Source organism: Monodelphis domestica, chromosome 6 (genome assembly GCF_027887165.1).
Source record: "Monodelphis domestica isolate mMonDom1 chromosome 6, mMonDom1.pri, whole genome shotgun sequence".
Lineage (NCBI taxonomy): Eukaryota > Metazoa > Chordata > Mammalia > Didelphimorphia > Didelphidae > Monodelphis > Monodelphis domestica.
The window spans coordinates 84,378,778-84,393,036 of record NC_077232.1 but is presented as its reverse complement, the minus strand read 5'-3'; the positions used below and the strand labels follow the sequence as shown (position 1 = coordinate 84,393,036).

Genomic DNA, 14,259 nt, shown 5'->3' with positions numbered 1-14,259 from the left:
AGGAATATTGCCTTGGGAGTTTAGTCCCAGCTCAGTATCACTGTATGATTTTGGGTAAGTCATTTATATTCTCTGGGTCTCAATTTCCTCATCTGTAAAATGAAGTTATTGGGTCTGTAAAATGAAGTTATTGGGCTAGATTAGCTCTAAGATTCTCCCCATATTTCAAAGTATGATTTAATGATATTACGTTAGTTTTGGGCAGGCAGGGTTCAGTTTTATATAACTTCCAATTAGAGCTGTCCAACAAGGCAATGGCTGTGGGTAATCTCCCTGTGACTGGAGTTGCTCAAGAGGAGGCTAGATAAACAATTGTCAGAAATGCTTTATAGAGGATTCCAGCAGTTTGGAAGATATGCCCCAAGGTCCTTTCCAACGCTGAATGTTTCTATGATTCAGAGCTTCTATAATTTTTGATTTTTCAAATGAAACGTATGCGCATAACTGCTAACAGCAGCGCCACCTAGTGTTTAGAGTGAAACACTTCAAAAAATCAGAATTACAGTCAGAACTAGAAATGGAACCTCAGAGATCCCCTATATCAGGGCTTTTCCACCATTTTTTTTGCATGTGTCTAAGGCCCCTTTAGCAACCTCATGAAGTCTATGAGTCCCTTCCCAGATGAATGTTGCTAAATAGATGAAGGAAATGTGAAAATAGGTTTTCCCTCCAACAATTTCATGGACCCCTTTAAGTCTCTCCATATTGTCCCTTGAGATCCAGGGAACCCAGAATAGAAACCAATGATCTAATATAACTCCTTGCTGACATATATTATAAAATGATAGATTTTCAGAGGCATAAGAAGTCTCAGAGGGATTATAATCCAACTCTAACTCAGAATCTGAATCTCCTCTATCAGATTCCAAGACAATCTATTCCACCTCTAACGAGTTTCTATCACTAGATAGTTATTTCAGTATTGCACAATCTATCTCTTTATAACTTGCACCTCTCCTTATTTTAATTTTGTCCATTAGGAAAGAGCAAATTAAATTGAATTCCTTTCTCACAAGATAGTCCTTCAAATGCTGGTATCCTCAAATTCTTTTCCTCTACACCCTAAGCCTCCTCAGTTCTTTTAAACCATTTCTTGCATAACTTGTTTTCAAATCACTTTCCTGGAAACTGTCCTTCAGATTGTATTCCACTTGTCAATGGCTTCCTTAAACTAAAATATGGCCTCCAGAGCTGAATATGGTACAACATATCTAGATTTGTCTGTCTAGGATGGAGAATAGCAGGACTGACTAATTCCATGTTTTGGACCCCATATCTACATTACAACACCTTAAAATTAGCTAAAAGATTGAGTGACCCAGAGAATTAAATGTTAGCTCTGGAGTAGGAGAAGATGGATTTGCTTTTTTGTGATACTGGAAAATGTTGTTGGTCTCAGTTTCCTTATTTATAAAGGGAGGGAACTGATAGTTTATCTCAACTACTTTTGAGCTCTAAATTTCATGACTCTAATTATATTTTATATATCTAGATACTTTGTGCTAATGAAATAGTTCATTTGTCTTAACGCTTATGGTCCAACTCAAGGCAAATGACTATAAAATATTATTCTTGTGATCCAGAGACTAAACCATAGAGGAGCAGTTGGCTTTGTCCTTAATAGTTTAAGTTCTTTTCAGAGGATCATTCTAAAGTGAAGAAAACTGGCTTAGAAGAAGATCCTCTGACCCAAAAGTCAGGGCTCATTCATTGTCTTCTGCTTGGAGAAGTGACATGACTTGCCTGAGTCACACAAGTAATAAGCACATATGATTTAGAGCTAGAAGAGTATTAAGAAACCCTCTAGACAAGTGGAAACTTGAGCCTAGGTTTTCTGACTTTAAATCTATATAATTCTATAAGGATAGTGCTTGATAGAACATTAGAACATAGAATCTCTAAACTGGAAAGGACTCATAGGACAAACCTGGAACTCACAGACTAACCTGGGAGTCTAGAACATAGAAGGTGCTAATTCTGCTGCCACTGTCTTGGTTAGACAAGACACCAGAAATGTTTGTTATGGTTATAGAGAAGAATGACCATCATGATGAAAGGACTTGAGAATAGACCACACGGGGAATGGTTGAAAGAACTTGGAACATTTTGCCTCAAGGAGAGAATATTTTTATAATTTATGTCCAAGAATATCCTCTTCAACATCTGCAATAGGTGCGTATCCAGCCTCTATTTGAAGACCTCCAATGAGAAGTCTTCACCACCAACTCAGCTTACTCAAGTTTTAAACAATTCTGATTGCTGGGCCGTTTTTCTTTGCCTTAGAATCACATTTTCTTCTTGAAACTGCCAGAGTTGGAAGAGATCCAAGAGCAAAGAATGTAGAATGATAGAACTGGAAGGGACCTCACTCAGAAAATATGTCAGATTCTTAGAACATCAGACCTGGAAGGGATCTCAGAACATGTGACATGTCAGACACAGTAGAGCATCAAAATATGGTATGTTAAATTCCCTAGTACATCAAAGTTGTAGAAATACAAGATGTAATTTCAAATTCCTTAGAAAAGTAGAGCTGGAAGGGACTTAAGAACATAGTGTTGGAATACTCTTGTGCTAAAAGGAATAATTAACTGGAATGACCTCCAGGAGTTGATGTAGAGTGATTATTCTTGTGATCCAGAGACTAAACCATAGAGGAGCAATTGATTTTGTCCTTAATAGTTTAAGTTCCTTTCAGAGGATCATTCTAAAGTGAAGAAAACTGGCTTAGAAGAAGATCCTCTGTCCCAAAAGTCAGGGCTCATTCATTGTCTTCTGCTTGGAGAAGTGACATGACTTGCCTGAGTCACACAAGTAATAAGCACATATGATTTAGAGTTAGAAGAGCAGAACAAGGAGAACATTGTACACAGAGACTGACACACTATGGTACAATTGAATGTAATGGACTTCTCTACTAGCAGCAATGCAATAATCCAAAACATTTCTGATAGACTTATGAGAAAGAATGCTATCCACATCCAGGGAAAGAACTGTGGGAGTAGAAATGCAGAAGAAAAACAATTGCTTGAGAACATGGCTTGATGGGGATATAATTGGGGATGTAGACTCGAAATGATCACCCTAGTGCAAACATCAACAACATGGAAAAGGTTCTGATCAAGGACACATGTAATACCCAGTGGAATTGTGTGTTGGCTATGGGGGGAAGAGGGGAGGGAAAGAACATGATTCATGTAACCATGGAAATTTTTTCTTAATCAATAAAATTAAATAAAAAAAAGAACATAGTATTTCAGATGCCTTAGAACATTAGCGTTAGAAGGGATCCCAGAACATGGAAATGTCAGATTCCTTAGGCATGTGTGTGGTCCAACCTCCTCATTTTGACAGATGCTAATTCATCTTTATTACTTCCATGAGAGTATTAAAGTTGGAAGTGTGAGTGTCACACACACAGTATTGCTACCCTTGTAATTTTTTTTTCTGGTTCTTCTAGAGTATTGATTTTTGTCACATTTTGTTCAAGTTCCAAATTAGACCATTGTAAGCATATGTCTGGCACTATTTAATGTCCTAAGTGTCGGTGACTCATAGGCTAAAATAAGCTGATTTACCCAATAAATTCACACTTAACATATGCTCATGGGAACATTATGCCAAATGGGTGGGAGCAGTGGAATTTACCACTTCTTATTTGTATCACTAGATAATAACATAACAACTGCATAATAATAGTAATATTGAATCTTTACAGAACCCTTCAGGAGTTTGAGGGTGTTTTGTTCATAAGCTCATTTGATCCTCATGTTTGATTGTGGTGAGATCATACTTTATGATTTTCAAAATGCAGTTTTATTAACAAAGATTCCTAGGGGAAAGAAGAGGGGACTGGCTTCTAGTGGAAGTACCACAGCCTGAACCACAGCTGGACTCCTGACATTAAATACAATTCGCTTCTCATTTCATAAGGATGTCTCCCTCTCTCCCCCATCAATTTATTATTAATTCATTCACTGAATTGAATCAGAAAGGCTGGGAAATGAGATTAATCAAGAACTTTGAAGTTATTCACATTTAGGCATGAAAATGAAGCTAATTAAATTCTGAGGTTCTTGGTATTTTGGACATAATGCCAATTAAAAAAAATCCATTTCTACAGCATCTTTTAGTTAACTTGAGATCTTTTAAACAATTTTAATTCAATTGAACAACTATTTGGTGCTCACTGTTTACAAGGTATTGTGAGATACAAAGTAATACTTCCCCTCAACCAACTCACATTAAATAGGACATTAAATAGACATTAAATAGGGATATAGAAGGAGCACATGCAAGTAAATACAAAGTTTAGACAAAACAATTTCACAGAGGGAGAACTAATAGCTGAGTGAAGTCTTCGTTCCAATGGCCATGAAGTTGGCTGAAGCAGGTACCATGAGGTACCTAGAGCTTGGTCAGATATTTTAGAAACCAAGGTCATCTGTCTCATCTAAGGGCAGCACCAGCCATCCTGACTTTTGTCTTGCCACTGGACTTTGATGACCCTTAAAAAGAAAATGAGATTGACAACTTTGCTTCACTTCCATCCAATTCATGAATGATTCAAAATATCATTGATTGTCTTAAAAAAAAGAGGATGAGTAACTAGTAATTAGAGGACCAAGAAAGGCTTCATGTGGGAGGTGCTGCTTAAGCTGAGCTTTGAACAAATTTAGAGATTCTACTAAGCAGAGGAGAAGAGGGAGTGAATTCTGGACATGGAGGACCATGTATGCAAAGACATGGAGTTGAGAGATTGAATGTCATATACTAGGCAGATTTGTCTATTTAATGTCCTATTTAATGTGAGTTGGTTGAGGGGAAGTATTACTTTGTATCTCACAATACCTTGTAAGCAGTGAGCCCCTAATAGTTGTTAAATTGAATTAAATTTGTTTAAAAGATCTCAAGTTACCTAAAAGATGCTGTAGAAATGGATTTTTTTTTAAATTGGCAAGATTCTAGGAAGGGAACTAGTATGAAATAACACTGGGAAAAGGTACTCATGTTCATGATATTGTTTGTTGAGAAATTGATAACATACTAGGTTTGAATTTTGGCTCTTTTAGGTACTCTATCTACTATTGGGGTGAGACTCATTCCCTTCCCAGGTCTCAGGATTTTTATTTCCAAAATAAAGGGCTTTGACTAAAGAATCTCTAAGATCCCTTATGGCCTACGTCATTTATTTTTAAGTTTAGTTTTCAAAATTGTTAATATTAGTTTTTACAATACTCAAAACTCCATTTTCTAGTATATCCTTCCACTTCTGACCACTTCTGAAAGAGCTCTCACTTATTAAACCTAATGAGCAAGAGTAAAAAACAGTTCAGCCAAACTAATAAATCTGAAATTATATGCAATGTTCTATATCCATAGTACCCCATCCTCTACAAAGAAAGGAGAAAGATATATTCTCGTATCTCTTTAGGTAGACCAATCTTGACCCTTTGATTTTATGGCATTTGGTTTTAATTATCTTCTTGTTTTTTGCATTTACATTATTATGGTTATTGTTATGTTGTTTTTCTGGTTTTGATTACTTTTTTTGTATCACTTTGTTTAGGTCTTCCCATGCTTCTTTGTATTATAATCATCATGTCTAACCATGTAGGAAGTATTAAACCAAATATTTATCAAACAAGTATTTATTAAGAACTTGCTACATGCCAAGCATGGGCAGTTAGGTGGTACAGTGAATAGAGAACCAGGCGTGGAGTTGGGAAGACATATCTTTCTGAGTTCAAATCTGGCTTCAGACACTTACTAGCTGTGTGATCTTGGGGAAGTTGCTTAAACCTGGTTTGCCTCAGGTTCCTTATCTGTAAAGTGAACTGGAGAAGGAAATGGCAAATTACTCCAATATTGCCAAGAAAACTCTAAATGGGGTCACAAAGAGTCAGACATGACTGAAATGGCTGAAGAAAAACATGCCAAACACAGTATCAGACAATGGGTCAATTCCATTACCTTCAAATACAATAATTTGTTCAGACATCCTCCTAGTTGTTGAGTATCTGCTTTGTTTCCAGTTGTTTACTACTACAAAAAGTAGTGTTATATGGGGACAGCTGTGTAGCTCAGTGGATTGAGAGCCAGGCCAAGAGACGGGAGGTCCTGGGTTCAAATCTGGCCTCAGTCACTTCCCAGCTGTGTGACCCTGGGCAAGTCACTTGACCCCCATTGCCTAGCCCTTACCACTCTTCTGCCTTGGAGCCAATACACAGTATAGAATCCAAGACAGAAGGTAAGGGTTTAAAAAAAAGTCGTGTAATAGATATTTTGTTATGTATGGAACCTTTTGAAGTAATAGTACTCTAGGATCTCTGGGTCAAAGGGTATGGACATTTGGTCACATTTTTGAGCAAAATTCCAAATTGATTCCCAGAATGGTTGGGCCAATTCATAGTTGCACTAAGGGTATATTTGAACACCCAGAATAATTTAGTTTTTCATGGGTCCCTCTTTTCATCTCTATGGGGGCTCCCTCTTCTACTGCTGATCAAAGCCTCTCTACATATTAGTAGACATGCTTTTTGAGTTCATGTTCTTGCAGAATGGCCTCCCTTGGTGGCCAGTTGCCTGGTGATGAACATTTTGTGCTCATCTTGGCTGATCTTTTGTAAACAAATATAAAGTCCTCCAGAGACTCCTATTTGAGCCTTTTTAGCTTAGTCAGATAGAGACTGAAAGTCAGTGACAGACTTTGGGAAGTGGAGTCATCTCCATGCCACAAAGAAGATATCCAAAGAGCACCTAGATTGCTGGAGTACCAAAACTAGAAGAGACTTTTTACCTGATATTAAGCATCAAATAATAGTGCAGCAAGAAAAACCTCCAACATGCTCATGACCTGCTGATTTTAAGGACTCACAAGCTCTTAGATTTAGAGAGAGAAGAGACCTCAGAGTTCATTTAGTCCAACCCTCTCATTTAACAGATGAGGCACTGAGGTGCTGTAGAAATATTAAGTAACTTTCTGAGTCTCACACAGCTAGCCAGTGCCTGAGGAACTTGAACCCAAGGTCTTCCTAACTTCAAGTTCTCTATCCACTTCTTGGTGATTCCCGTGACTTCATATTGAGTTAGGAGCAAAACCTGGATTAGAATCAGTCTGCAGTCTATTTTTTTATTATTTCATTTGTTGAATGTAGGAATGAATTAAAAATCATTGAATGTATTATTAATTTCCCCATTCCCTTTATTTTCAGGAGAATGCCACAGTTCCTCAACTGCAGAAAATGGTACAGTATGCATGTATGTGTGTATATATGTTTAAATACTGGGTTTTAGAACCTCTAAAGTCCAACTCCTTATATATTATAGAGATGGAACTAGGGAAGGGACTTGCCTAAGGCCACAAAGGTAAGCAGAGGCACTCAATCATTTGTCTCCAAATGTTTGTTAACTAATAGATTGTTTGATGTGACAGTGAGTAGTAGGTTGCAAAGAGCCTCAAATTCTGGGAATGACATAATCAGATCTACATATAAGAAATTTAATTCTGGAAGCAACACACAGTAGACTGGAAGTGAGGTATAGGAGTGGATAAAGATGAGAAAAACTATTGGAGGCGTATTGCAATGGTCCAAATGGATATCAATATGGGCTTATAGGGAGTTAAAGTGAGAATAGAGAGGAAAGGAAAAATTTAAGAGATATTGTAGGTTATGATCCACAGAATTTGATAAGTGATGCTAGGAAAGGTGAGGGAAAGGGAAAATTTCTCTTCATAATCCCACAGTTATGAATTTGAGAGATTGGGTAAATGGTCATGTCCCAGACTGAAGTGCTACCAATGATCTGTGAGGTCATCTCCTTTGATCTCGAAATGAATTCATTTAATTCAACTACCCAATTTTACCCCTCACTCCTGCTTTATTGATGGGATCAGTAGCAGTAGTTATGCTAAGCTAACTGATAGGGTTATTTCCAGTGACAAAATCTATTGTTTCTATCTATATACTCTCTCTGTCTATCTGTCTGTCTCTCTCATCTGTGGTGTAGTTGATATTGAGATGACCTCAGAACCAGGAAGATTTGGGTTCGAGTCCCACCTCTAACACATACTAATTGTGTGACTTTTGACAAGTTGCTTAATATCTCAGTGAAAATTTGGCCCCAGACTTCCGGTCAAGATGGCGGCTTAGAGAAAGCTAAAGTTCAGATCTCCGGAAACCCTTCCCTACCGAACTCAAACTATATGCTCCTAAGGCACTGAAATTCAAAACAAACAACAGCATAGACCCCGGGAATCCTCCTCCTGGACCTGGACCTGGACCTGGATCAAAATATAAGGCCCCCCCAAAAGCCAGAACATGAGATCACTCGGACCTAAGGGGTAGGCAGAAGGAAGGTCCCAGGACCCATCCTCCCAACCCAGAGCGCTGAGTACGAGGCAGCAGAGGGAACCTCAGAGCCTCAGGGCCAGCTATCCTGAAGGCTGCTTCCTGAAAACAACCTGACCCAGTCAAGGGGGCACCCAGACAGCAGGAAAACAGAGAGAGACAGGAGGAGCCTGTAGCCCCCTGACCAGATCCTTCCATCTGAGTCTCACCGAAGGTCCCTGCCTCAGGGCATACTCAGTCTAAGGTTAATCCTATCACCAGCCCTCAGAGCTCCAGGAAGCCATGGCCCCTCCCCCCTCAGAGAACAGGGTCCTCTGAAACAACAGTAACTCTCAGGGCTGGCAAAAAGGCCTCGGGAGCTGGCTATTCTGAAGGCCACATCCTGAAAACAACCTAACCCAGTCATTGGGGCATCCAGACAGAAGGGAAACAGAAAGAGACAGGGGAGCATGCAGCCCCCTGGCTGGATCCTTCCATCCCAGTCTTGAGGTCCCTGCCTCAAAGCATACTCAGTTCAACCCAGAAAAGTTAATCTTATTAGGAGCCCTTGGAGTTCCGGGAAGCCATGGCCCCTCCCCCCTCAGAGTTCTGGCTCTGCTGGCCAGCTAAGGCACAGAAACAAACACCCCGCGGAAAGGGCTGAGCCAGGCTCAGAGCGTGGAAGTAAAGCAACAGAGAAGCATCGGGAGGGAACTGAGGAGGGCAGTAACAGGGAAACACCAACAATTCCTGGCTTCCCCGGGAAACAACTGCATAGAACGGACAATCTGCCTAGGGCTAAAACCTCTTAACACCAGACAGAGATAAGAAAAGCTAGTCCTCCCCACTCAGATAGAGATGGCAAACTCCACAGAAGCACAAAAGCCCCCAAATTACAAGAAAAACAAGAAGAAGGGGGCGACTTTGGACACATTTTATGGAGCAAAAATACAAAATACAGAGGAGATAGAAGAGGAAACACAAGCAAATGCTCTGAAACCTTCCAAAGGAAATGAAAACTCTCCACAAACCCATGAAGAATTTGAATCAGAAATGACCAAAAATATGGAAGCATTCTGGGAGGAAAAGTGGGAAATAATGCAAAAGAAATTCACACATCTACAAAACCAGTTTGACCAAAACTGAAAAGGAAAACCAGGCTTTAAATGTCAGAATTAGGCAACTCGAAGACAACGAGCAGGTAAAAGAACAAGAATCAATAAAGCAAAGCCAAAAGATCAAGAAATTAGAAGAGAACATAAAATATCTCACTGACAAGGTAAAATGACTTGGAAAATAGAGGAAGAAGAGATAATTTAAGAATAATTGGACTTCCAGAAAAGCCAGAAATAAACACCAAACTCGACATCGTAATACAAGATATAATCAAAGAAAATTGCCCAGAGATTCTAGAACAAGGGGGCAATACAGCCACTGACAGAGCTCACAGAACACCCTCTACACTAAATCCCCAAAAGACAACTCCCAGGAATATAATTGCCAAATTCCAAACCTTTCAAACAAAAGAAAAAATCCTACAAGAAGCCAGAAAAAGACAATTTAGATATAAAGGAATGCCAATCAGGGTCACACGAGACCTTGCAAGTTCCACTCTGAATGATTTTAAGGCATGGAACATGATTTTCAGAAAGGCAAGAGAGCTGGGTCTTCAACCAAGAATCAGCTATCCAGCAAAACTGACTATATACTTCCAAGGGAAAGTATGGGCATTCAACAAAATAGAAGATTTCCAGTTTTTGCAAAGAAAAGACTAGAGCTCTGTGGAAAGTTCGATATCGAAAAACAAAGAGCATGGAATACCTGAAAAGGTAAATATGAAGGAAAGGGAAAAGGAGAAAAATGTTATCTTTTTCTTTTACCCAAACTCTCTTCTATAAGGACTACATTTATATCAATCTATGTATACTAACATGTGGGGAAAATGTAATGTGTAAATAGGGGGAAAAGAAAGACCAAATAGAATAATCTTTCTCACACAAAGATTCACACGGGAAGGGGAGGGGAAGAAAACTCCTATAAGAAGGAGAGGAAGAGAGTTTTTACTTAAACCTTACTCTCAGGGAAATCAACTCTGAGAGGGAAGAACATCCAGATCCATTGGGATCGTGAATTCCATCTTACCCAACAAGGGAAGGGAGAAGGGAAAACCAAGGGGGGAGGGGGGAGGGAACACAAAAAAGGGAGGGAAGAAGAGGGGGGAGGGGGAGGGAACAAAAAGGGAGGGACTAGAAAGGGAAACATATCAAGGGAGGGGACAAGGGGGACTGATTTAAAGTAAATCACTGTACTAAAAAGGTAGAGCTGAAGAAGAAAGGTTAGAATTAGGGAAGGATATCAAAATGCCAGGGAGTCCACCAGTGACAGTCATAACTTTGAATGTGAATGGGATGAACTCACCCATAAAACGTAGATGAATAGCAGAATGGATTAGAATCCAAAACCCTACCATATGTTGTCTTCAAGAAACACACATGAGGTGGGTAGACACCCACAAGGTTAGAATTAAAGGGTGGAGTAAGACCTGCTGGGCCTCAACTGACAGAAAGAAGGCAGGAGTTGCAATCATGATATCTGATAAAGCCAAAGCAAAAATAGACCTGATTAAAAGGGATAGGGAAGGTAATTATATTTTGTTAAAAGGGACTTTAGATAATGAGGAAATATCACTAATCAACATGTATGCACCAAATAATATAGCACCCAAATTTCTAATGGAGAAACTAGGAGAATTGAAGGAAGAAATAGACAGTAAAACCATATTAATGGGAGACTTAAACCAACCATTATCAAATTTAGATAAATCAAATAAAAAAATAAATAAGAAAGAGGTAAAAGAAGTGAATGAAATCTTAGAAAAAATTGAATTAATAGACATATGGAGAAAAATAAATAGGGATAAAAAGGAATACACCTTCTTCTCAGCACCACATGGCACATTCACAAAGATTGACTATACATTAGGTCACAGAAACATGGCACACAAATGCAGATAAGCAGAAATAATAAGTGCAGCCTTTTCATATCACAAGGCAATAAAAATAATGATCAGTAATGTTACATGGAAAACCAAATCAAAAACTAACTGGAAATTAAACAATATGATACTCCAAAATCATTTAGTTAGAGAAGAAATCATGGAAACAATTAATAATTTCACTGAGGAAAATGACAATGGTGACACATCCTTTCAAACCTTTTGGGATGCAGCCAAAGTGGTAATCAGAGGTAAATTCATATTCCTGAGTGCATATATTAACAAACTAGGGAGAGCAGAGATCAATCAATTGGAAATGCAAATAAAAAAAACTCGAAAGCGATCTAATTAAAACCCCCCAGCAGAAAACCAAACTAGAAATCCTAAAAATTAAGGGAGAAATTAATAAAATCAAAAGTGATAGAACTATTGATTTAATAAATAAGACAAGAAGCTGGTACTTTGAAAAAACAAACAAAATAGACAAAGTACTGGTCAATCTAATTAAAAAAAGGAAAGAAGAAAAGCAAATTAACAGCATCAAAGATGAAAAGGGGGACATCACTTCCAATGAAAAGGAAATTAAGGCAATCATTAAAAATTACTTTGCCCAATTATATGGCAATAAATACACCAATTTAGGGGATATGGATAAATATATACAAAAATACAAACTGCCTAGATTAACAGAAGAAATAGAATTCTTAAATAATCCCATATCAGAAAATGAAATCCAACAGGCCATCAAAGAACTTTCTAAGAAAAAATCCCCAGGACGCGATGGATTCACCAGTGATTTCTATCAAACATTCAGAGAACAGTTAATCCCAATACTATACCAACTATTTGACATAATAAGCAAAGAGGGAGTTCTACCAAACTCCTTTTATGACACAAACATGGTACTGATTCCAAAACCAGGCAGGTCAAAGACAGAGAAAGAAAACTATAGACCAATCTCCCTAATGAATATAGATGCAAAAATCTTAAATAGGATACTAGCAAAAAGACTCCAGCAAGTGATCAGAAGGGTCATCCACCATGACCAAGTAGGATTTATACCAGGGATGCAGGGCTGGTTCAATATTAGGAAAACCATCCACATAATTGACCACATCAACAAGCAAACCGACAAGAATCACATGATTATCTCAATAGACGCAGAAAAAGCCTTTGTTAAAATACAACACCCATTTCCTATTAAAAACACTAGAAAGCATAGGAATAGAAGGGTCATTCCTAAAAATAATAAACAGTATATATCTAAAACCATCAGCTAATATCATCTGCAATGGGGATAAACTAGATGCATTCCCAATAAGATCAGGAGTGAAACAAGGATGCCCATTATCACCTCTACTATTTGACATTGTACTAGAAACACTGGCAGTAGCAATTAGAGAAGAAAAAGAAATAGAAGGCATCAAAATAGGCAAGGAGGAGACCAAGTTATCACTCTTTGCAGATGACATGATGGTCTACTTAAAGAATCCTAGAGATTCAACCAAAAAGCTAATTGAAATAATCAACAACTTTAGCAAAGTTGCAGGATACAAAATAAACCCACATAAGTCATCAGCATTTCTATATATCTCCAACACAGCTCAGCAGCAAAAACTAGAAAGAGAAATCCCATTTGAAATCACCTTAGATAAAATAAAATACCTAGGAATCTATCTCCCGAATCAAACACAGGACTATATGAACACAACTACAAAACACTCTCCACACAACTAAAACTAGACTTGAGCAATTGGAAAAACATTAACTGCTCATGGATAGGACGAGCCAATATAATAAAAATGACCATCCTACCCAAACTTATTTATCTATTTAGTACCATACCCATGGAACTCCCAAAATATTTCTTTACTGATTTAGAAAAAACCATAACAAAGTTCATTTGGAATAACAAAAGATCAAGGATATCCAGGGAAATAATGAAAAAAAAAAACCACAAATGATGGGGGCCTTGCAGCACTCATCAAAACAATTTGGTACTGGATAAGAGACAGAAAGGAGGATCAGTGGAATAGACTGGGTCAAGAGACCTCAGCAAGACAGTATACAATAAACCCAAAGATTCTAGCTTTTGGGACAAAAATCCACTATTTGATAAAAACTTCTGGGAAAATTGGAAGACAGTGTGGGAGAGATTAAGAATTGATCAACACCTCACACCCTACACAAAGATAAATTCAAAGTGGGTGAATGACTTAAACATAAAGAAGGAAACCATAAGTAAATTGGGTAAACACAGAATAGTATACATGTCAGACCTTTGGGAGGGGAAAGACTTTAAAACCAAGCAAGACATAGAAAGAGTCACAAAATGTAAAATAAATAATTTTGACTACATCAAATTAAAAAGCTTTTGTACAAACAAAACCAATGTAACTAAAATCAGAAGGGAAACAACAAATTGGGGAAAAATCTTCATAAAAACCTCTGACAAAGGTTTAATTACTCAAATTTATAAAGAGCTAAATCTATTGTATAAAAATCCAAGCCATTCTCCAATTGATAAATGGGCAAGGGACATGGATAGGCAGTTTTCAGAAAAAGAAATCAAAACTATTAATAAGTACATGAAGAAGTGTTCTAAATCTCTTATAATCAGAGAGATGCAAATCAAAACAACTCTGAGGTATCACCTCACACCTAGCAGATTGGCTAACATGATAGCAAAGGAAAGTAATGAATGCTGGAGTGGATGTGGCAAAGTAGGGACATTAATTCATTGCTGGTGGAGTTGTGAACTGATCCAACCATTCTGGAGGGCAATATGGAACTATGCCCAAAGGACGATAAAAGAATTTCTACCCTTTGACCCAGCCATAGCACTGATGGGTTTGTACCCCAAAGAGATAATGGACACAAAGATTTGTACAAAAATATTCATAGCTGCGCTCTTTGTGGTAGCCAAAAATTGGA

General features: G+C 38.0%; 1 protein-coding gene across 2 annotated transcripts in view; it reads left to right on the top strand.

Moving 5' to 3' along the window:
• The window catches only part of CPZ (carboxypeptidase Z), an 82,813-nt gene that overhangs the window by 3,189 nt on the left and 65,365 nt on the right, over window positions 1-14,259 (top strand). For both annotated transcript variants that reach the window (XM_016423338.2, XM_007496805.3), the window contains exon 2: window positions 7,215-7,247. In XM_016423338.2, the coding sequence (XP_016278824.1) occupies window positions 7,215-7,247 (33 nt within the window). The remainder of the gene's footprint in view (window positions 1-7,214; window positions 7,248-14,259) is intronic.